At 42.0% G+C, this 23879-nt stretch overlaps 1 protein-coding gene across 5 annotated transcripts in view; it reads left to right on the forward strand.

Annotated features, from left to right (window-relative positions):
* ANKRD6 (ankyrin repeat domain 6) overlaps positions 1-23879 on the forward strand; it is a 110770-nt gene that overhangs the window by 74728 nt on the left and 12163 nt on the right. For 3 of the 5 annotated variants that reach the window (XM_026845853.1, XM_026845854.1, XM_026845855.1), the window contains 4 exons: positions 1439-1695; positions 12059-12157; positions 20316-20414; positions 20970-21068. In XM_026845853.1, coding sequence (XP_026701654.1) covers positions 1576-1695; positions 12059-12157; positions 20316-20414; positions 20970-21068 — 417 coding nt within the window. In that variant the 5' untranslated portion in view covers positions 1439-1575. Of the gene's footprint in view, positions 1-1438; positions 1696-12058; positions 12158-14481; positions 14822-20315; positions 20415-20969; positions 21069-23879 lie in introns of those variants that run through there. The other 2 variants (XM_026845851.1, XM_026845852.1) reach the window with 2 other exon arrangements.

Here is a 23879-nt window from a genome sequence, read left to right on the forward strand (position 1 = left end):
AGGCTACAGCATCTTTTTGTTGCAGAGGTGTGCTGGTGGATATGATCTTACAACATTGGAGTGATGTTCACTAAAAGGTTTTGCCCCCAGTATTAAAAAGTTTGGGAGTTCACGTTCTGCAACTGCATTTTCTCCTTGTTGCTGGGAGAGTCTTACTGGTATGAGGATGGAAATTAAATCTTTCAGCTGTTCTTGCAGTGGTCTCCCTGCTGAAGCTGTTGGCAAAAATGTCAGTACTCTGCGTGGTGGGATTATGATGGGGAGGGTTCTGTACTATCAGCTAAACTGAGAAAACCAAATCAATTTAGGGAGGCAGCAAAGCCATTAAGCAGTAATAGCTTTTAGTTGTTGCTGTTTTGAGATGGATTCAAATGGATAACATAAGGGTGAAAGACATTGTATTCCGCTTATTCCGCTATCAATCGCCGACATCATCTAGTTCCTGTACCAATTATACTTGGACTATGCAAAGCCTATAATACTGGTAGCTGATAAGGAGCAGTGTAGTGATATTTCAAGAGAGAGAGAAATCTTCTGTATACACACAGACTGTCTTGAAGGTGCATTTCCTGTACTGAAACAATTAAATACCAAAGTGTGAAAAGCACAGGTAAAGCTGAAATCCTCCCAAACTTGGCAGGTTCTGGATCCTACAGCTCAAAGTGATCTGTAGAGATGTTTTCTGGAATTATGTCAGAAATCTCTTTTGAGCTCCAATGGCTCATTGGAAGGGTCAGTGAAACCTGGGAAGAACAACATGCTCACAAGTTTGCATGATGGGTGCTAAATCTGAATTGTTTCTGGGGTCAGTGGGGTGTGATGTCACATAGCATAGCAGGAGGAACATAATTTCTCGCTGACAGCAAAGATGAGTGTTTCCAAGTTGCAGGTTGTGATCCCTCCTAAAGATGTCCTTGGGATCGTTTGGGGAGGCTGTGAAGCATTTTATACTTGTGAGGGAACAGTCAGCTGCCTTTAATTGCTGTCTGCACTCAGTCCTTCCAGGGCAGAGGTTTGTATATTTATATCAGCAGCCAGTAACTATAACCTATTCTTGTTCCCTTGGCCAACACAAGCTGAGCTACTATTAGCAGTGGAGGTAGTTAACCCATCCTTGACTAATTAAAGTCTGGGAAACCTGAGGGGTAGGAGAGAATGAAAGGGAGCCACACAAATACAGGTTAGGCCAAAAGAGAGTTAAGCTCTCAGAAAGTTTATGGATTTTTGTCCCAAACTAGGGGAATGAGGGCACACTGGAAGTAAGCTCCTGTCTACATCCCTCTGCATTGCAACAGAAATGCAATGTCTTCAGGAGGCTCCGAGGGTTTTTTGTGACCCCCTCCCAAAGCGATGAGAAGACGAACACTCGGGGAGGAGCTGCTGCAGTGCTTCCGCCTCTGAAACCTTGCTGACGGCAGTGTTGTTTTCTGATCCACAGGTCCAGAGGATGGCATAGCAATAACGTCACCGTCCAGGGAGCTGGGGTCCTTCCTCGCCTGCCTGCATGCTGCTTGAACAGACCTCAAGCCTTTGTTTTTGGACTGAAGAAACCTGAAAACCTTTCTCTCCTAATTCATGAGCCAGCAGGATGTGGTCGCCGTGCTTTCAGAACGCCTGCTCGTAGCTGCCTACAAAGGCCAAGTGGAGAATGTGGTGCAGCTTATCAACAAGGGTGCCAAGGTAGCGGTTACCAAGGTAACAAGAGAAAAACGCTTTTCGAAATCCCTGGGAACTAACATAACTCCTAGACCATTGTCTGTGAAAATGCCCTCATAGCTTTGCCATTCTGAATGTGCCTGAGATTAGTGTTTAGATTTCCTTAAAGTTTCTATTTAATAGCTCATGTGAATTTACAATATAGTGCATGCCTTGTGTTTCTATGCTTCCCAGTGGCCGCAGCTGTAGCGAACACCAAGTCCTTAGAAATGTAGTGTGTCAGTGGAGGGGCAGTGACATTTTTTCAAAGTGTGCATTGACTTTTGAACACTGTGTGGAGTGATGAATGGAGTGATTCATCCCTGTCCAGGGAAGACAGTTCAGAGTGCCCATCTTTCTGGGTGAGGGGATGGGGGAAAGCCACCTGTTGTGGTAGGGTAAAGGTATGCAGAAAACATTTCTTGCCACTGAAGTCTCTTGGTACAGCAGCCTCACTTATACCCAGTATCTTCATTGATTCATGCTGTGTAGTCCCCAGTCAGTTCCAAACTTGGGGGTTGCAAACTGTGTTCCCTGTACCTTCGAGATAAGGTCAGCATCAAAGGATTTCAGAGTTCAAACTGATATTCACCTATTCCTAGCTTTCAACATGTTATAAAAGATACTAGCATATAAAAGATGATGTAGAATTGGCTGTTGCAGAAAAGGTTTGACCAGCAAAATCCCTTAAAAAGAATTAGGTAAATCAGATCTTTAGAGCTGTAACATAAAATTTGGGATGTCCTGTTTTGATTAACTGTTATTCTCCACTGGATCTGTTTTATTTGTATTCCTGTATTGGTTTTGAACATTATATATGTATGGGAGCTAATATTTACAGATAGAAAGCAAATGTGAGTACCTTTGATAAGTGATCTGTCCTTTCCTCTTTTTATCTGTCAGTGACAGGTGTTTTCAATCCCTTTGCACTGTTTGAGTTGTAGATAGTATTTATTTTGAAAGCTGGAGTGATCCAAAGACAACCGGTGTTTTTAAGTTTTGTTTGCCAAAATTGAGTGGCCTCTTGTTGGTAGATAGAAAGCACAGATGTAATAAACATGCCTGGTCCCATAAAGATGCCTGTTTAGCTCTATTGTCCAAGCAGCTCTGTAGCAGAAGAACAGCTATTAAAGGTAGTCAGTAATAGATCAGGAAATACTGACTTACAGATATCTGAATGGTAGCTCGGGTTTTTCGTGGTTGTTTTTTTAAGATCATGACCTTCGAGACTGCTGAGAGACCTACCTGAAGATACACAAACAATTGAAAGGATTCCATGCTTTGTATAAATTTGTGCATTAATGTAATTTCAAATTCATCTTCCACAATATTTGAACATAAAATGCAGTGTCCTTTGTAATGGTTGCCAGAATAATCATGCCACTGATTTAACTCTTTCGTGGAATTAGTTGCCATAATCCACAATTCCAATACAAAATTGACACTTTCTTATTGTTAAGATTGTTTATAGTGCAATTATCAATGCTTTCTGTTAATTACAATAGGAAGCAAATTGTGTAGATCTGACTTTCAAACACGAAATCATGTTAATTTGATAAAATGCAGATTTGCTAGAGTTGACAGGTTTTTCTTTCCTATATGATATATAAGTGGCTTCCTGTTCTTTGCTTTGTTGTTCAACCCTTCCATGGAAAAGCAAAGCAAAGCTCATTTGGTGGCAAAACTACACCCAGGTGCAGAGTGTTGGTGTTTCTTTTGGAAAGCTGTGCTCACTGGTGAGCTCTGAGGCCATCCCTGTAGCTGACCTGGTACTGCAGGATTGTAGCTATTCTTTCCTAGAGGTTGTGGGTCGGTCACCCCCATGGAGCCCAGGGTGGTGGTGAGTGGTGACAAAAGCTGCCCCTTTAGTCATTCTGGATGCATCCTGGCATGTCCGCAGACAGTGCAGATGAGGTACTTGGGTAGTCCAGTGACGAGCCCAGCTCAGAAGTGTTGAAGTCAGATCAGCAAGACTGTAGAGGGATGCACAGAGGAGTGGAGAGGCTCTCAGCTGAGCAACAGAGGCTACGTGTGGGGGGTATTTTGGAGGCTCACAGGCACTTACTCCTGTGCTGTGAGCCAGATAGAGGTGAGCTTAATGTGAACAAGAGGTGTGAGACCAAGCTGCTGCCCTCATCAAAGCCCATCAGTTCAGGCTCAATAATGTCCTACCCAGGTCTATACAGCATCCAGTTTGCATCTGGCTCTCACCCAGCCAGCTAGCTGCATAGGGAGAGCATGTGCATATTTGCCTGTGAAAGGCTGTATAAACATACTCTGGAAGAGCTTGGCTTGCTAATCTGGTGACACACAAAGGCTGGAAGGAGAAAGAGCCGCTAAAGTCAAGGACAAGGTTGTCACAGGAGCAAGCATGTATAAATTAGCCTCAAGTGTATTTAAACTGGAAATTTGAAGCAGTTTTTTAGCCATCAGAGAGCCAGGTTCTTGTGCAGTCTTCCAGTAAACAGAACAGGCACAAAATAAGAACTACTTTCAGGGTAGGGGTTGTTAATTTTAGGACAGAAATTAGATAGCGTGCTTATTGTAGTGGAGAACTATTGATCAAGCTTCAGATAAATTGAAACCCTGAGTCCTCTCCCCTCCCCACGATAAAAATTGTTGCAAAATGAAGCATAAAAATAAATTTATTTGCCTGCATGCCTTAGTTGGCTTTTACCTGTATGTCTTCTGCTTTTATTAATAGTTTTCAGTTTGTTCTGTCAAATTATTTTTAAATTCTAGGGATTTGCTTCAAAATTAAAAAAAAAAGGGGGAGGGTGTTTACGCTTGTCAGCCAAAATTCCTGCTGAATTCTATCAGAATTATGTTGGAAGAAGACATGCAGAGACAAAACTCTTCGGAGGGAGAGAAAAAGTTCCCACATCACTTTAGGCTTTAAATGTATTTCTGATATGCATCTGTAAGCGCAGACCAATTCTTGTGGAAAACACCATGCAGAGCCACAGCTTGAAGTGACCAGGATCTAGAGCTAAATGCTAGAGAGTTTATTCAAACAGGATTAATTGAGCATGGCTTAAGAAAAATGAAGGATATTTTCTGTAATAAACCAAGTACGATTAAATGCTGGAGAGCTGGCAAGCTCATCCATTTCTATTTTTATCGTTTATATGGAAGGTCATATGATGTGGTCAGTTGCTGCTTCAGTAAACAATAATTCAGCTGCAAAATAGCATTTTAATTTCTGTCACCTCTGATAGATGATTTCAGAAGTAGTGTATGAGAGAAACAAAATTCGATGGAGAATCTGTGTGTCAAGGTGCTCACTTCAGTGGTTCCTTGGGGAGGCACTTGTTTCATTTTGATCAGCGTTGACTAGCAAGGCATCTGTGGGGGTGAAGTCAATATGGAAGTATGCACCTCTCCTGACTCCAGCGCGGGATGCTGGGGCTCATTCCAGATTTGGGGCTTTTTAAAATATGTAAAGAACAACTGATGGCCGCTAGGTCATACTGCTGTTGACATTCTGACATAGGGGATCCCGGGGTGGGAGAGGGCTGGTGGCACTGCGTTGCCCATGCATCGAGCACTCGTCCTGGTGCTGGCATCTCTGCCACCAACCATGCGGGGGCCTGGCCCAGACATGGGCTCTACTCTTCTCAAATGCCACTTTCTTGACCAGAGTGCTCTGTTTCTGCTCTGCCTAGTAGGACAAAGAGCTGATTTCCATCTTTATGCCTTTTCATCTGACAGTCTTCACAGGCATGAAATTTATAGCTGTTTTCTTTATGAAAATGGCAAAAAATACCCTGAGCAACTAATTGTACAAATTGGCTGATCCAACAAGCAGGTGCCTTTATAAAGTATTTTGGTGAATAGGCTGCAAAAGCTGGAAAATTAAGAACTGAGCCTGATATAATTAAGTCTTTTCTTCCAATCAAGAAAGCTGGTCCCTTCTCTCAGTCCTTTTGTAGTAGAGTTTTCTTCCAGTAAAGTTACTGAGAGCTGCATCTTCGACATGAAAGCTCTGGGACTTCTGCTGAGCTGCTCTGCTTTGCTGTCCTCCCAGGATGTTGTTTTCCTTTTCCTGGGATATTTTTCTTTTGATTTTGTGAGTTGAGATAGGTTAGGGAGAGGTCTGTGGACCACTAGGAGTGGCACAGCGGAGTGGTGATAGTGACATCTCAGATCAGGTCAGCTGTTCTACCAATAATGTCCCCAGAATGGTGCCTGGATGTGGTGGTTTGATCTTGACTAAATGCCAGGTACCCACCAAGTCGCTCTATTGCTTCCGCCCCTCTCCCTTTTTTCTCAACAGAGCAAAAAGGGGAAATAAGACAGGGAAAAACAACTGTTGTGGTAGGGAAAATCAACCCTTGCAAGAGTAGTTTTAATATAAGCAAAGCAAAGGTCCACACGTGGAAGCAAAAAGAAAACAGATTTAATCTCTACTTCTCATGAAGAGGCGCTGTGGGGCCTTCTCAGGAGCAGGGCTCCCATACGCGTAGCGGTTGCCTCGGAGGACCAAGGGTGACCCAACCCCTTCCTCCTTTCTCCCAGCTTTATACTGAGCAGACGTCGTATGGTCTGGAATGTCCCTTTGGTCAGCTGGGGTCAGCTGTCCTGGCTGTGTCCCCTCCCAAGATCTTGCCCACCCCGTCCCACTGGGGGGGGAAATGTTGGAAAGAGCCTTGGTGCTGTGTAAGCCCTGCTCAGCAGTAGCCACAGCACCAGGGTGCCATCAACACCCTGCCAGCTCCCAGCATAAAACACAGCTCCAGGAGGGCTGCTGGAGGGGAAAACCAATTCCAGCTCAGCCAGACCCAGTACATTGGAGGACAGAGAGAAATGGAATTTCACCTCCCAGGCATCAACTTCAGCTGTATCCCAAGGATGTCTGGCTGAAACAAGGCACTTCTGGGGGAATGGCAGCCCTTAACGTGGGCTTGCTCTGTGACTGGAGATGAAATTTCCAGGTCTGAACCTCTGCACTACAGTTCACCAAAACAAAGTGTTTATTGGGTGTTGGGTTTCATGGGGGTGTTGCAGCACAGGATGTAGTATTCAATAGCTAGAATTAATTGGGCTAGGAAAAGCAAGCATGCACACAGGAGTGTGCTGCTGCTCTGTTAAACAGGCAGTTTTAACATAATTTGTATAGCATAATGGGTTTTATGAATATTTTTTCAAAGGGAAGCAGAATATAGCTTTTCTGCAGAGTGTAGCATTAAGATCATAGTTATAAAATTGAATTCTGCAGAGAAGGGATGATCATTTGGAAAAAAAAACATAGTAATGCAAAAGAGAGTGCTTCTGTTTTGATTCCGTAATTGTGTGTGTTTGCTTGATTTAATTTTTGAACTAATTGTGTTTTGAATATGCCATATGGTAGAACTTTCGTAATGCTGGGGTACTTGCAGTCTTGTCATCAGGATTTCAACTTTAGAGCAGGTTGAGTTTTTTGAAACAGTATCTTCTTTTTTTCCTTTTTAAGTTAAGACAAAATAAAAATATATTTTGGTGTTTTCACATTTTTGTGCTCCTTCGGTTTGAAAAACGACTTGTATCTGCTTTAAATAATAAATAAAAATAAATGAGACTAGCAAACATTTAGGGTCTTGCTGAATGCCTATTGAGGTCAATGAGAATCTTTTTGCTGATGAGCAAGCAGGTTATTCAGGGAGAACAGTCTTAACAAATCATCAGTGTGAACAATGTGACAAGACTTGGGTTTTGTTTTCAAGCTTTCTAATAAAATGTGGATAGGCATGTTTTTGTGTAAGTGCAGAATGGATGAATAAATAACAGTCCTTGTGCAGCACAAGAGCAGGGTGAGATGGATAACTGAATGTAGTTGCATAAATAAATGCTGGTGCTAAGGCCCCCCTGTATGGATTTGGTTGCGGAGTGCATACATTGGCAGCTGCTCTAAGAAAATTTTACTTCTAAAACGGCATGTATCGACTGCTGCCTGTCTGGAAATGTGAATACGGATTAAATACAAACACAACTGATACCCTTGCATTTTACTGCTGAAATTCATGTGGCTGTTTACTGTGCTTGGCTGCAACCTGATATGGCCCATAGCTATAGCAGCATGTCACGGTTGTTGGAAGTTGCAGCCTTAGTGCAGTAGGTTCCATTTATTTTGTCAATAAGCCCATGACACCGGAGGATTTGTATGATTTGTTGCCTGCTGAAGCAATTATTTACATTTGAATAGAAGTCCAAATTGCATATTTTTTTTATATGAATGACTGCTTTATTGGTTCATTAATCCCAAATTGTAGCAGTCTCTTATTTGTATTTCTGTAATAAACCCCAAACCATTACAGTTCATATTTGGAAATGCTCACAAGCTTTTAAGTCAGTAATCTGTATGTTAAGCAGTCCCTGGATCTAGTGCTATCTCCTTGCAGTGAGCATCTAGGAGACACTCTCGTTTGTGTATGTTTCCCTTCCCACAAGGACCCGTGTGTGTATTCAGGTAAGTCCTCTTTTTGGTGCTGCAGTGGTGAGTGCGAAATGTCTTTATGGATAAGACACACAGAGGGAAATTTGCACGTCTGCATTCATCTCTTTTCCCTCTAGATATTTTGGGTAGGATGCATTGCCGTGAGAGAAAAACTTTGTGGGCTGTTGATTTGACTTACAGAAATGAAGGCAAGAGCAGCCCAGACTGTTGCTGGTGGGGCTTCCTGCTATGGGATGGAACCACTGAACATTTCTCTCTAAAGCTTGCTGTGCTCCAAGTTTGTCATCACAGCGTGAGAGGGGCACCCAAATCGCTCTGTCTCTCCCTCACAGTTTGTTCTGGATTGGTGTGTGCACGCATATGTACATATGTACCTGTGTGTATATGTATATGTTTGTGTTGGGAAGGTGGGTGCAAGTGTTTTTCTAGTGTGTGTGTTGCCCTCACTGGAACGGGATTCATCTGTATCTCCTGTCTCTGCTCTCATTCTGATGTTACTGGGAAGAAAAAGAAAATCTGGCATTGCCAGTTCTTGCAGGGATACAATTAATCTTGAGATGATCAGTGCATTTCCAAAAGCCTGAGCCTCTTAATCAGTTTAATGTGCTGGAATTGATCCTCCTTCCCACTCTCCCATCCTAGGTAGGGTCATAGTTTTCATTTATAGTGTTCCTTTATAGTGGGAATAGCTCAAGGACTGCACGTATGCAGCAGCTCTGGTCTCTGCAGATCTTTCTCTAAGGGTCTCCAGTAAGTGGGATGCCTCTGAACCTATTTATTTTGATAGAAAATCTTGAAACACACAAAACCTCTGGAATAAAAACCATCTTCTAGTCTTCCATTTCAGTAACACTTTAAAAAAAAAAAAAAACAAAAAACAAACAACCACCAAATATCTGAGTGTTGGGGACCTGCCTGAAGTTTTTGAACGCTTGGGGATGATAGTAGGAGAAACGCATGGTTAATGTGAATCTCTGTTCACTGAGTGACGGGATCAGCCAGGCAACCCTTGCTTGCAGCTCTCCCTGGCCCTGCAGGGGCCTCTTCAGTGAGTGCCCTTCCTCCTCCAGTACCCGTCTGCCCAGCTGTGGAGAACAGGTAACAGGTTGATCCTAGTGACAGAAGAACTTAGTACTCCCTGGGACAAGGGCAGCTTCCTCCAGATAAGCCTGTTCCCTGGAGCAGCTTTATTTTAATGTGCCTTAAGGCACTGAATAGTCAGGTGAAAGTCCTGTGATCTCTATCTTCTGTGGTTTTGAAACCTTTTCTTGTGCTTGTGCCCTGTCACCAGGCACTCTCTGTGTGACAACTGCCTAGGAAGGTGTGTTGGGTGAGGAAAACATGTCCCTTGTATTGAAATAAACTCATATTCTGCTTTCATGGTTTACTTTTAACATAGTACCTTTGGTGGCATCTCAGCATTTTTTCAATGGTAAGAGATGGTTATTTTATCAGAAAGTTTCCCTGCTGGAATATAGTCATGTAGTTGATAGTGTTTTCCTTTTAAAGTACATGACCTGGCCTCAAGTTGAGTTTGGTTGGGACTTTTTCTGCTCCATGCACAGATTGCAATAAATTGTTTTCATGACATATTAGTAACCTGCTGGGAAATGAGATGCCTGGATTAGGTGATGTACTTATTGCCATTAAGTAATGTAGAAAGTCAGAACCCATAAACCTGAACATGCTGCAGCACATACTCGTAATCCAAACATATTGTTCATAGCTGGGAATGATTTGTCAATCTGATTTTTTTTTTTTTTTTTTCCCCCTTGTGTTGCCTGGAGACTTTTATGCCTTCTGCTATTGAGTTACCTGGAACAGGAGCATAGCCCTGGCTCTTCTCCAGGCTGCCTGGAGAAGGAAGCATGCTCAGTGCAGCTCGGTGACCTTCACTGCAGGGGCAGGCGTTTAGGGACCTGCGGCCAGATCGAGCAAGAAGCACCCAGGCAGCAGACTGGATAGCCCCCAGGGGCAGTGGTGACAGCCAAAAGAGAGCCTTTCCCACCCCTTCCCACGGCAGGAGTGGGAGGTTTCCCAAGTGGGAATGAGCTGCTGCCACTAATGGGAGGCAACATCTGGGTTTTGAGAGACCCACATGGCAGAGCACATAAGGACTTTCCCCTTAGGTCTAGCCCTTCAAGTAGATAATGTAGAGCAATTAATCAGCGTTTAATGTTTTTGAATCACTGCAGGACTGGTCAGTAATGACATAGACATTTTGTCCCCAGCTGTTCTTTGTATTTCAACACTTGTTTTCCTTTTTGCTCTGAAGAGGCTGAATTCCCAAGGCTCTACCAGCTGTGTGGCTATGGGGTTTGCTGTGTGAAAGCAATCCTGTCTTGAACTTGATTTATTATTTACTTGAAGTAGCTTTCCTGCTAGAGAAGTTGCTTAAAACCTCAGAGAGCTCATGGTTGCCTTCTGCTTACTTCAGGCCACTAGTAGTCAGCTCTTGAGGTGTTTGCTCCTCCTGTAGGGCCATTTATCTTCCTTTGCAGGGTAAATAATTGGGTGGAATAAATAGACAATAGCAGTGGTAATGAAGAAATAGATATTTAATTAGGTGAAGAATAATGTAACTTATTTATCCCATAAAATGCCTAGTGGAGAAAATGGGCTTCTTTGTGAAGATACTCTGTGATTTTAGCAATGGTTGGAATCCTGTTTTCTTAACTGTGGTTAAATATTAGTTACAATTAACAATTTTAGAGTGTTGCTGCTTGGTGGTTCTTAAGGTGTTTCACTCACTTTTCATGTTGATGCTTTCAGATTTTATGTATCTGTAAAAATGTATGTATATAGATGTATATATATACACAAATACATACATAAACACACACACCTCCTAGAGCAAGAGTTAATTCTTGATTCTCCCCTATGAGTTTTCTTTTTCAGGTTGTATGGGTTAAATGTTTAGGTAATTGCTTGTTGTAGCTCTCCTCTGTTGTCCAGACAATCTCTTCCCTCTGAGTCTCTTTTCACAATCGATTCTCATGCCTCTTTTAGAAGAAGCGGTCTATTCCCCTTTTTCTGAAATGTTTAATTCTAAGTTCTTTCAAAGGATGATAAAGTGGGGCTCAGTTACAAGTAACTATTGTTTTCCTCTTGTCATTGCATGTAGATTTTTGGAACCAATTTGTTGGGACAATACTTTTTTTAAAAAAAAATTGATTTTATTGTCAAATTTCAGTCTTTGTTCTTTTTTTCTCCTAATATCACACATCATGTATCCATCTCCTTAATTAAAGCTTTTCTATCCTTCTGTTTATTAGGGAACCATCCTTGATTACACTATAGATTTAATTTCTCATGACTATTTTATATTCTTACTTTCATGTGGGTTATAGCTTGGTAATGTTTAGAAATAAGTATTGTCTAAAAAAACCTGACAGATCTTTGGCAAAATGCAGTTGGTTGTCACTTGAAGTGACTACAAGCCTTCTTTTTAAGAGGATCGTCCGTCATACAGAACAGTCCAGTAATTCTTATGTCTATTGCAAAGATAGTACCTATTACAATATATGATTTAGCCTGCTATTGCAACTTTGTTGTGTAGATTGAAGTTGAAAGGGGGTGACAGTTCTGCACTCCAGAGGGACAGAAACCCAAGGGTCATGAATTCTCTTCAGGCATGGACACAAAGCTGGATCCGGATTTGTAAGGAAGTATCCTTGCGTAGATGTAATATTCCTTTTATAGAGTATCATCAGGATAAACTGAAATGTTGCGGAAGGGAGAGGAGGAGTTTTCAGCATGCATAAAACTGAAGTAGAACCTTTGCTACACTAATATATGTCACTTGCTGCTATTGCAGGTTTCAAAGAGCAAGGTAGAAACAGAAGAATGAGGAAAATCAGATAAAATTCTGATCAACTAGCATGCGTAAAGATTAATCTTAAAATATTATTATTTTATTCTCGTTCATAGCATGGCCGGACCCCCCTACATCTTGCTGCCCACAAGGGTCATCTCCACGTTGTCCAGGTTTTGTTGAAGGCAGGTTGTGACCTGGATATTCAGGATGACGTAAGTAGATACAACCATCTTGCTTGGGGTGGAGGGGAAAGGTAATTTGCAAATAACAGTAGACCTTTGCTTCTTTGAAGAAGGATTAAATGAAAGCAAAATCTGTCTCTCTTCTAATTTGGAGAGGTAACTTCTAATTGGAGGTTACAAAACTGCATGGGAGACAATGTAAAATGTGGTGGTTTTCAACAAATAGCTTGCTCAAGCTGCAGAGTTCTGGCTGTGCCGGGCAGGTGTAAGTAGCAGTGAGAGTTCTTGTCTGCTGCTTGGTGTAGAAATGAAATAAGAGTTCGTTGTACCCTGTGGAAACCCCCGGAAGGATGTCAGGTAGGGGACACAATTTAATGTGATGTTTGCCTGAAATGGGAGATTCTTTTTGTGTAGACACATGTTGCAGTGTATCGGGTATTGAGCAGCTGCCCGGAGCACCATGCGGTCTCGCAGGGAAATTGTCCTGCTGGCAGCTGCGCTTGGAGCGGGGGTGGTCGCATCTGTGAGGCTGCTGTGTGCTGAAGCATCAGCACAAAGAAACCAGCTTTGAATTTAGCAAATGGTAGTTTGTTTTCATTCAGTAAAATATGTAAGTTATTGGAATTTCTCAGTTTTCCATAAGAATAGTCTGGAGTGACCGGTAACATGGTTTTAGTTAACTCACTCTGATGGACGAAGGTGTAGGCTGAAATGTGCAACAGCAGTTGAATAACCATGACTTCTTCAGATGCGTTGCTAACCTCGGATAGCACACTGGAACAAGTTTGAGGAAGGGTTGCTTTTATTCCCCCTGTAATAAAGAAGGTGAAGATTGTTCACAGGACAGAGAGGTCCAAAGGTGGTTAGTAGAGGCACCTGTATGAGTATTAAAAGGACACTGGAAATGTCTGGGTGCCTTTTCCAATGCCCCTAGGCATTTGTTTGCAACTAGAGAGTCTTAAATATCTATAGAAATTGGAAAACTGGTTTCCTTCCCTGCATGAGTAGCTGCTTTCCAGTGAGATGTGAGCAGTCTGTCTGACAAGCTTAGGACAGGGGTACTGGTGCAACCAGCTTTCTACTGGGAAACTTGTTTTTCTAGGAAGAAACTGTGCTTCCTGCACTCTATTCTTTCCCTATGCCCATTTGTGAAATGGAGCAGATTTGCAAGTGTAATGGGAGTATCAGTTTATTCAGATGTATCCTGAGTATGTTTTTCGACTTCTCCCAGCAGAAATGATTCATCAGGTATTTTAAAGCAAAATTGCAGGTACTTTACAAGTACAATCAGTGTTCCTGAGAAAAGCAAGTTGATGCTCTAAGAATGCAGGAGTTTCCACTGATTTGATCAAATTGAGTTTCTGTGAAAACTGTTTTTTGAGTAAGTATGGGGTTTTTTAATCCTTTAGGAATAAAATCTAGACTGTTTATATGTAAACATGATAGGCATAATGGAAAAACAGTAGATCAGTGTTTAGCATCATTTCAGTTCAGTGAAGAGCCTTGCACTGTAGAAATATTCAGCTGGTAGAAGACCTAGTCTTCTTCTTGCCTTGCAAGCTTCCCAGCCTTTGTTCATGACAACTGGATACTGCTTCTAATGTGGTGACTGATGTGAACGGAACAGATGCATGCTTGATTCACAGATAATGTTTCTTTAAAATGTATTTTGATTTTAGATCTGTATTTAGTACTAGTAATTTGGTTGGGGTTGAGGAGAGCCTCGGGAGATGCTTGAGTCTCAGAGGGTGTGTCTCAGAGGAGGAGGAAGGCTAAAGCTCCAAGTGAAGATTTTTGTTTGTGAAAGGTATTAACTAAAATATTTCTGCTTTCCTTTTACATAGGTCTTCAAAGAAGGTTTGCTGCTTATGCTTTCTCCTTGTTTAATTCAGTTTTACACTTTATTTATGCACTACAGAATATGTTAATATTCTCTTTTAGTTGCAATCTATTGATTATGCCTTTGGTCAATTTTACTGTGTGCTTATTTGGCACTGAAGGCATCTTAGTTTCCTTTGTTGATTAACACCTGTACATTTCATTTCTGTTTTTCAGGAATACAGATTTAGGTTCAGCAATTAAATCGCTCATGAGAGTGGGGATATCATATAGTTGATTTTTGTTTGTGGCATTGTTGTGATAACACAAAAAAAATCTTCAGATTCTAAAAAGACTGCCTATATATTATTTTTCTAAGTAAGAAGAGAAACCTAAACACATTATATTTTGGAGTTTACTCTCTTTAGCTAATGAACAAATGCAAAACTAACTTTTCATCTGCCACATGCTGAGCAGAAACTTTAAAGTTGCTAAATGTTGTGGAGAGATTATAACAGTCACTTCATGTTCTACAGATATATTCTTTAAAACACAGTAAGAGCTGTAAGAATTAGTTGAAGAATGACCTCCAGTGGCCTGGAGTGGGATTATTATGAATTTCAACCGGTGGAGTCCAGCTCTGTAGAGTACGCCACCCCAGGAGCTAACTCTTTCCTTCTCCCTGCCAATACTGAAAACTCTTACTGGGATCCCAATGCCATCTCTGAATGGTCAATGAGTATCCATACAGCACACACCTCAGAAATAGTCAAGGAGAAAGTTGTCCCGGTGAAGGAAATCAAGGATGAAAAAGATAAGAGAAACCAGAAGAGAAAGGCTAGGAAGGAACCTAGAAGATCAGAAAGAGAGAAGGAGGTTAGAAATCTTGTGCATCAGCCCTGCCTTGAGCTTGATGTCTCCCACAGCTGCATGCTGCAAAACCTTGGCCTGGCGGTCTGGCATGACCGAGCTCTTCTGCAGTGCATGACTGCATGGCAGGCTTTGTGCTGGGTGCTCTGCAACAAGTTCCCTGCCCTGTATGCGCTCTCTAAAAATCTAACTGGGAAAACAAGTTGATTTAAAACAAAGGCCTGAGGCCCTGAAACTCCCCTTCTGGAAGCTCCAGTTTAAGAAGCAGAAAATTAATTTCAGATGGAACAATAACTCAGGGTTCGTAATCATTTCTAGCTGAATGTAAATATGCAAAGTAGCTTATTCCTGTACTGCCATTTCAGTCTCATTTAAGCTGTAATTTGTTTCGTTGATGATTATATTTTCATGCCTTGATCACTTCTGCTGGTCATGCATCATCATTTATCATTCAGAGTGAAGTTGTTCTTACTGTGTATCATGATGACTGTCTTTCTTGGCAAAGAAGGAGAGCAGCACAGTGACACTGAGAAACACCAGGGCACATCAATTTGCCTGTGTGTACAGCTGCTTCAGGATATCCTTGTATGCTTGTATGCTCCTGCGAGGGTTTAACGCTATTTTAACTTTAAAATATTTTGAACTTTCTACCCTGAACTTAGTGGTTTGATTTCATAGTATAAGACTTGCAAGTGCCTGTCCAGAACTTTGTATGAGGGATCGAAGGCATGAGTTTTTGCTAGATATTTTGGTGCAATTCTCCTGTAGCAAGACTGGTGATTTCTGCAAACATGGAAAGACAGTGAGGAGGCAAAGTGTGACACTAGAGAGGGGCTTTAAAGGAGATCGTACAACTGATGGATGCTCTGGAGAATAGGAGTGTGCAGGAAAACAAAATATGGTGGTTATAGTAATTTTTTTTAATCAGAGAAAGGAAAAAGTAGTATGTATGACAAACTAGTGTAAATCTTTTTAAATTTGGGCAGTAGTTTATAATAGAGACTCTAATAACCCAGGAGAGCTCACAGAAGTAATAATATCTACCCAAAACCCTTTTGTAAGTTGCTTGTGTTGCTTCTTTTCCCTTGGGGTGAACTTCAAATGTAAAATAGATGCCTATCCAGTTCCTAGGTGCCTGGTCCCAGTGGTTTCATCCACGGCTTTAAGTTAGTCAGCAAATGAGGAAACTCAAGGAGGTATTTACATACAGTAGGACACTGAACAAGCACCACCGGCCCAGCCATCACAGAAGTGCTAAAGGAAAGGGTAATGCCAAAATCCATGGAGAAGGTCAGCATTTAGGTATCTGCCTTTCTTCAGGACTCCCAGCCTCTAACCCTCTCCTAAAAATAGGTGTTTAAGCTCTCTATAAAGAAAGACGTACCTGCTGGTGCTGGGCCTTGCTATGCAATAGCCCTGTTACAGATAGCGCTCTCAGGATGTGCAGTCCTGCATCCTCTGCACCAGGGAATGCAGACTCCTATCCCAGTCTCCCAGTGACTCATTCTCTCTAGCCCAGTGAATTTTTCTTTTTAAGACTTTTCTTAAAAGTGGAGCACTTTCAACATAGCAGTGCTCTTACAGCAAGACAAACTGGGCAAATACCATAACCTCTGGGCTGCTGCAGAATTGCCAACGTCCACCTCCTTCACTGGCCTCGTTTCAAAGAGCCCTGGGAAATAGCTCCAACTTGCATGGAGCTTCTTCCAGCAAGCATGCAACGAGGGTGCTCACAGGGTGAGAGAGAGAAGGGGAGATGGCTGCGTTAGGGGCTGTGGCAGGGCGTGGGCTGTGCTATGGGACAACCTCCTCAGTGCCACCATGACTGCAGTGCCCTGTGGCAGCGTGCAAGCCGAGATGTCCGGGGTGTTGGAGTGGAAACGCCTGAGTTGAGTTGCTTTCAGGGCTAAGCAGCAGCTGAGGAAGAGGATTTAAGATGCACCAGTGTAGACTTAAGTGCTTTATTTCTACTGAGCCTTACTTGAGAATCTAAGTGTCTTTTTGGCTTCAGGCCCACATCTGCATTTAGGCAGACACTGTTGTTTCTATCAAGGTCACATTTGCGTGACACAGCACTGGAGTTATCTCTCTTCATTGCTACTGATTTGCAATCTGTTCCTAAAACATAAATCACTTACAAATAGGATCATAAATTGTGCCCAACATAATAGTCTGGGCAGTTAATACACATTTACCAGTGTAATTGCTCTCTGAGCCTCTGGAACAGCCCCTCAAATGCCTTGCTAAAGGCAGAACTCTGATGAGTGCCCTCACTGACAATTATTTTAGCAATTAATAAAAAGATACAGGAGTCAGTGATTACGGTTTCTGAAAATTCACACTGTAAAAAAATATAACAACTCATCTATTTTCTCTGACTCTATAGGAGACAGGATAGGGGTTTGCTTCTCTGCTGATGGGGAGGCAAGGCAGCTTAGAAACGCAGCGGTGCAGGCAGTGTTATTTATAGGTGGGCAACGCCATCTGTGGCTGGGTCGCTCAGTGACTCGTACGCAGAGGACGTCTCAATCTGGTGTTCAGCTTCCACAGCACGTGAAGCAGTGGTGTGGAAGGTTAATGTGTGTGCTGAGGTTCGAGGGAACGGTTTACCAGGTCCTGCCCTGCTGGCTGAGGGACCTGGGGGTGGTAGGGACCTTCACCAGGACATTGGTACCTGCCATCTCTTCACTGGGAGGTGCCTCAGTCCAGGTGAGTGGGGTTTGAGATATCATTGACACTCCCTGTTACATGGATGAGGTATTTATTTTCCTGGTCAGGGTGCTGGTTGGACCTTACTCAGATGCTTGTCTCTCCCCATGCTTGTGTAGGGAAGATGTCAACACCAAAGCCCACACCTTAGGCAGGAGGCACCTGAGCCTGCCATCCATGGGACTTGTGTCCCTTCACCTACCCGGGCTTCCATTTTGGGGACCAGAATATAGTATTGGACAAAGCCCAGGCATGGCTGAAGCTGTCCCAATACCCTTTTGCAGCCCCAGTGAATGCCACGTGGGCTGGGGTCCCCAAGGGAGGCTTGCTTCTGCAGCAGTGAGGTGTGATTCCCACTTTCCAAATATGTGTTTATTTTTAATTTAACCAAGATGCCATTAGAAGTAGCTGTCATATCAACAAACTCCCAACAGCTGAATGGCCTTTGACCTCACTGCAATTACTGTGATGAGGTCTGTCTAACAAGAACAGCTTTGATTTAAACCGGCCCAGCGAGAAGATCCTCAAACTAAATCCAATACAATCTATTCCTGCCCCCAATTTGTTTTTTTCCACAGTCAGTTTTCTAGACTGTAAAGAAGTAGGAACCAACCATTCATTGTTCAAGCTCCATCCATCGCAACGGCAGATGTCATCATGTTTTAGTCTTTAATACCTTCTGTAGTTCTGCTGGTGCAGCAATACCAGTTGGCAGGGATAGGTTGACAGATTACTTTCCATTTCACAGTGGTCAGATAAAATGACCTTCACGCTGTCCACATCACCCGTTGCTGCAGTAGCAGTAGCTGTGCCAGTCATCAGTACCACGTGTTATCAGAAAAGGGTGTTAAGTTCTTCCCTGGCTTGTTAGTGAGCAGATTTCTGTGTAGTAATAGTTACTGAAAACTATCTGACACTTGCACTTGTGAGATGGTATAATTTGAACATTTTCCGTAACATCTTGGTTATCTGTAAATTTGGAACAAATACATAGGTTCAGAGAACTTGCAGTCCTGTCAGTTTTCTAATATTTTGTATTTTTCTGAAAGTCCCATTTCATGGAACCATTACTGTCTTATTTCAAAATCTCTTAAAATACATACCCAGTTGTAATAGGGAAGAGAACAAAAGTAAAGAGTATGTAACCTCTAGAGACAAAACATAGACAGCAAAATTTTTAAGAAGCCTTCAACACCATTTCTAAAAATCTACTTCATAAGCCAAATCAAATTCGTAAGACAATTTAATAATTTACCGGGGGGGGTGTGGCATTACAAGGGTTACTGAGAGGTTGTAGTTGGCAATGCTCATTTTTCCCTTATGGATTAATAATTATTTTGTTTCTCATTAGTACAAAACAACTGCACCAAGAGCAATTTTTAAGTCAGCTGCTAATTGCCTTTGTCAACAAACTATTGAAATTATCCAGTTACCTAAAGACTTGTAGACTGCACGACAGAAAATACAGAAATTCCTCTAGTTTTAGTAATTAATAGAATGTGGTATTATCTGATAAAGATTTGTAGCAGAAAAATTTTCTATCTATTTAGGACTAGCTTATTGGAAGATTTTTATTTTTTTTCCCTCAAGCTACACTGCATATCTCTGCCTGTGTGTGTTTTTGGTGACTGTTATCTAGACAAGCAGAAGTGGATTGGGTTCCCACTCTGTATATTCATCCCCAGAAAAGGCTGTGTGCAGCTTTGAAGCTAGTCTTTGTGCCTGGTCTCAGGCTGTGCTTCAGCACTGCAGGTTCAAAATGACTTCAAAGGAAAGCCAAGACGGGTTGTTGTGGCAGCAGTGGAGCTACTGCAGCTTATTTTCCCGTCAGTCAGTGTCTTACATCCCTACATGCTGCTGCGTAAATTCTCCTATTCCCTGTCTTTTATCACGGTCTCACCAACATGCACATAAAAATATATAGATAACCCCCGATGGGCAGGGCTGGTAGTTTGTAACTCCCTAGTCTTCAATTTCTGTAAGGCTTGTAGAAAATTAATCTTGGGCCCTATAGCTCAGCAAATGAGTTCAACAGTTGTTAGAGGAGAGATAGATGGGCAATCTGACAAGATGATCTCATCAGCATCATTTCTTTTGGAAACTTGGCCATAGAGGAAATGAACTGATGTAAGAAACTTGCTTCTTGCTGCTACATGGCAGGTCAATACGAAATGAAAGTCGTTTGGACCTCAAGATAGCTCAGTTGTTGCTTGAATGAAAGAAGTTGATCGTCTTGCAGTTGTTGTCCTCATCATAAAATTGCCTCCACTCTTAGCACTAATCGGTAAATCCATCAGAGGTGCTGAAGAGACTGATCTCATCTCATGCTCCTTACCCTAAGCGGGTCTGATGGAGCAATCAGAGCCAAAACAGGAGAGCCTCATCCAGTTAGTGTAAGTACTGGAGGATCATTATGATGAATTGCACCAGCCTGTAATTCCCTTTAGTTCCCTACAGATACTGCTGATTATTAGACACATAGTGCCAAATGTGTTAGATTCACTGCCTTCTAATGCTACCATATTTTTAGAACGCTTCAGCACTGTATATAGGATTGTGATGACTTGCAAACTTCTGTGAATACTTGGTTTGTGGCTCTCTGATACTTTCAATAACTTCATTAATCTTGGAAACTTTAATGATAGTTGTTTACAGGGACTGTTTTCAAAGGCAGCTTGGATTTAAACAGTACATGAGTTGAAGATGCAGTGCCTGTGTGTGTTGTATGCATTTGCATTGAGTCAAAATGAGGTGGCAATGGTACCGATTACAAATCTGCTGTTTTTTGCAGGGTGATCAGACAGCACTGCACCGGGCTGCTGTCGTAGGGAACACCGATGTTATAGCAACTCTGATTCAAGAGGGGTGTGCTTTGGACAGACAAGATAAGGTACCAGGCAAAAGTAAATCCCTGTGGGATGGCAGCCTTGCCAGCTCATAATATTAATGTCTCAGAGAGAAAGTTATGGTTTACACTACTAAGTATCTGGTGCTTTGAAAGTAAGTGGAACTACTACACTGGAAAAAAGCTGTACCATCTCTTTAATATAAATTATTGATTTAGATATTTTTATATATCAGGCTAGTAGTTTTTGGTTTAAGAGTCTGTTCTCAGCTCATTAAGGGAGGAATTAAAGACATTTACAACTGTACTATGACATGTGCAAAACACACTGCCGAGTTTCTCTTGCTTATCCCAGAAACTGAGAATCCTAGGTTGTAAATTTAGTTTGGGAGTAAATATAACTAATTCCAAGTTCCAAACAAAAGGAATAACAATATTGTTTTACAGTCTTCTAAAAATAAAATAGAAATTAAGCTAGTGGGAAAATGTTTTATTTTTTTAAGTGAGCAGGTGGGGTGCGTGGCTGCTGTGTTCTAAATGTAATGTTACTCTGCATGTGGACACAGTGCACTAACCTTCTCTTGTGTGTGTGCTCTTCAGGATGGGAACACTGCTCTTCATGAAGCTTGTTGGCATGGGTTCAGTCAGTCTGCCAAAGTGCTCGTTAAAGCAGGAGCCAACGTTCTTGCCAAGAACAAGGTGAGACCCATGCAGCTTTCAGTTCTGGTGTAAGGTGGCTGATTCTCAGCACGGGAGATTTCTGGCCATGGCATTTCACAGTGGGTAGAGGACCAGCTCCTAGTGGGATTTTTTTTCTTCTTTTTTTGCATTTATTATGCCTGAATGGTTCCTCCACAGGCATTAGGAAATACATATTTTGACAGCTGACACAGGAGGAACTCAACAGCATGTTGAATGATACATTAATTACAGCTGAGGAACATTGCAATTCCTGTGGAAATCTCCATGGTGCTCTCATTTATACCAAGCAGATTCATTATGATTGGTGTGATTTAAAATGAAAATTAATTGTATTAATAAGAAAATGTCATTCAAAATGCGTATTTTTCTTTTCAGAAATTAAACAGCCAAAGGAATGTAAGAGGGGGAAAAAAACACTTTTGTTAGAGAGCCCTTCCTAATATATTAGTGTAGGCTTTTACCAAAATCTTGTAATGAACCTGGATTGCATTTCTTTTGGTATTTAGAATACCTTGAGAGCAGTTTAGAGGAAAGAATAACAAAGCGAGGGGTTTTAGTTCCACTTTAATTCTAATACCTGTGGGAGATTTCAATTCACTAATTCAAAAGTTGATGGAATAGTCTAGGAAATGGTGGTAGCACCCTATGGTGTGAGCGGAGTCAAGGTTTGGACCACAGTGCTGATGGGTTGGTCAGGTCACGCGGTTGGCACCACGTCCTTCATTACAGGCAAGGGGGCTTTAGGATGGATTTATGGGATGTCTGGGCATTTTTTGGTAAAAATGTCTCTAAAATGACAACTGAAATGGGCTGGAAAAGAAAGGGAAGACAGGAGACAACTCTGGCCAAAGTCGTAAGATTTTGAGTAAAAAGGCATGTTGCCTAGGCATAGTGTTTTATACATGCACATGTATGTGTGTGTATATATATATGCATATGTTTATACAATCATCACTTTTTGGTCTGTAATTACATCATCTTTGATATTATTTTATGTGCATTCTTTCTTTTATATTGTTCCAACTTCCAATTTTTATTTTCTGTAATTATTTTTTCTGTAATGTTCACCTAGATTCATATCAAAGGTACTTTAGACAACTTCCCATGCTTGACTTCATAGTCTTGTAAACTAATATACGCCTATCCCTGGATACGCTTGTCTGTGTACATACATATACTTCTGTACAAAGATGTGGTCTCAAGATGAAGTCTGGTTATCCAGCATGCTTGGATGCCTCAGGGTATTAGAAAATTTAGCATATGTCAACTGGACATAACCTCTCTTGGAAAGTGTGTGCACAGAATAGCTCAGCAGGGTTGATGTCTGAAATACAACTGGCAGACTTTAATACTGCATGAGCAGCTCCTGTGCTGGCCTTTGAAGTCTTAACCCACGCAATCCTCTCCCTTTGCATTTCACTGTTTGGGTGTTCTTTAATGGGCAGGATCATTTCTCAGGAGCTGCTGAAAAATGCGAGAATTGTGCATGCTTGCATACATGCACGTGCTTTTACCCATTCTGATTTTAAGAAAAATGAAGAGCTTAAATCTACTTAATCCCAAAATGGTTTCTCTGGTCTCTCAACTTTTTATGTTACTGGCAACAAGGCATAATCTTTCTGATAGCTTTTCTGGCAGCCAGAGCTGAGTGCCATGTGCAGGAGCACCCTACAGGCTGTTGACGTACACATGGGCGTTGTGTGATTTTGGCTGGATGGGACAGATACAGGCTGCTAGATTTGTGAAACCCTGATAAGCAGCAAAAGATGGGAGGGGTTTGACTCTATATTGTCTGTAACTCCTGGTTAATACCTCCTGGGGCTGATTGGGGAGTGGTTGTATGAATGCACTTCTCCAGCACAGCACCTTGAGCACAGTATTTGAAAGAGCAATGCAACTGAAGATGGCTTCTATATTAAGTGAAATGAAGAGGCCAGACAGGACACCTGTGATTTTAACAGCAAGTCAGGCAGGCATTTGAGGAGTGGGACAACACATGGGTGGGTAGACCACCTGGGTAGCCATATTTCTACTGTGCAGCATTTATTATTTTCATTCAAGTTGGCTTAATAAAAACTCTTCTGCTGTGATAGATCATCCCATGATATCAGTTGTAGCCTTCTTTTTAGGTCCTCCATCAGTCTGTACATTTCCGTGAAGATTCAGTAGACCAGTGGAGACCCTCAGATCGGTACAACTCAGACCCACCCTGCCCATCACAGAAACTGGTGAGAGGTTTTTCACCATGGGGGATTGGAGCCGGATGAGCCTGCTCTGTGAGCTCTGACCCCAGGCACCAGCACCATAATGACTTTTCCCAGCATTGAGATCCTCGCCCATCACCTACTGCACAAGACTTCCCTGCCTTCCCACCAGGGCTGACCTTCCAAACAGCAAATGATAAATACATTGCAGAGGCTTTTCAGAGATAAACCCAGGAGGGAAAAACATTGGCATTTAAATGCAATTTAGCTGAGAAAGAAAATGTTCATGTCTGCCACCACTTAGAGACTACATTCAAGCCTGAAATAGTCTGTAACATGGAACTGAAGACCTAAGACCACATCTAAGAGTTGGCCTTTTGTAATTCAAACCCTACGGCTTTGATCTGTGTCTTGAGATCACGGGGGACAAATGAAAGGATGTAATCAAGGTGAACAGGCAGCCGAGTAAGCATGGGAAATCTTTCTACCTGAGCTGATTTCATTTGTAGCTCCCAAGAGTCAAAACTCCAAACATTTTCAGGCCAACAAAAACTGCCAGAAAAACTTGTCAGACCAATAAAATGCTTCACAGTGTTAGCAAGAC

This window comes from Athene cunicularia (assembly GCF_003259725.1).
Source record: "Athene cunicularia isolate RWA chromosome 3 unlocalized genomic scaffold, athCun1 chr3_part1, whole genome shotgun sequence".
NCBI classification, from domain to species: domain Eukaryota; kingdom Metazoa; phylum Chordata; class Aves; order Strigiformes; family Strigidae; genus Athene; species Athene cunicularia.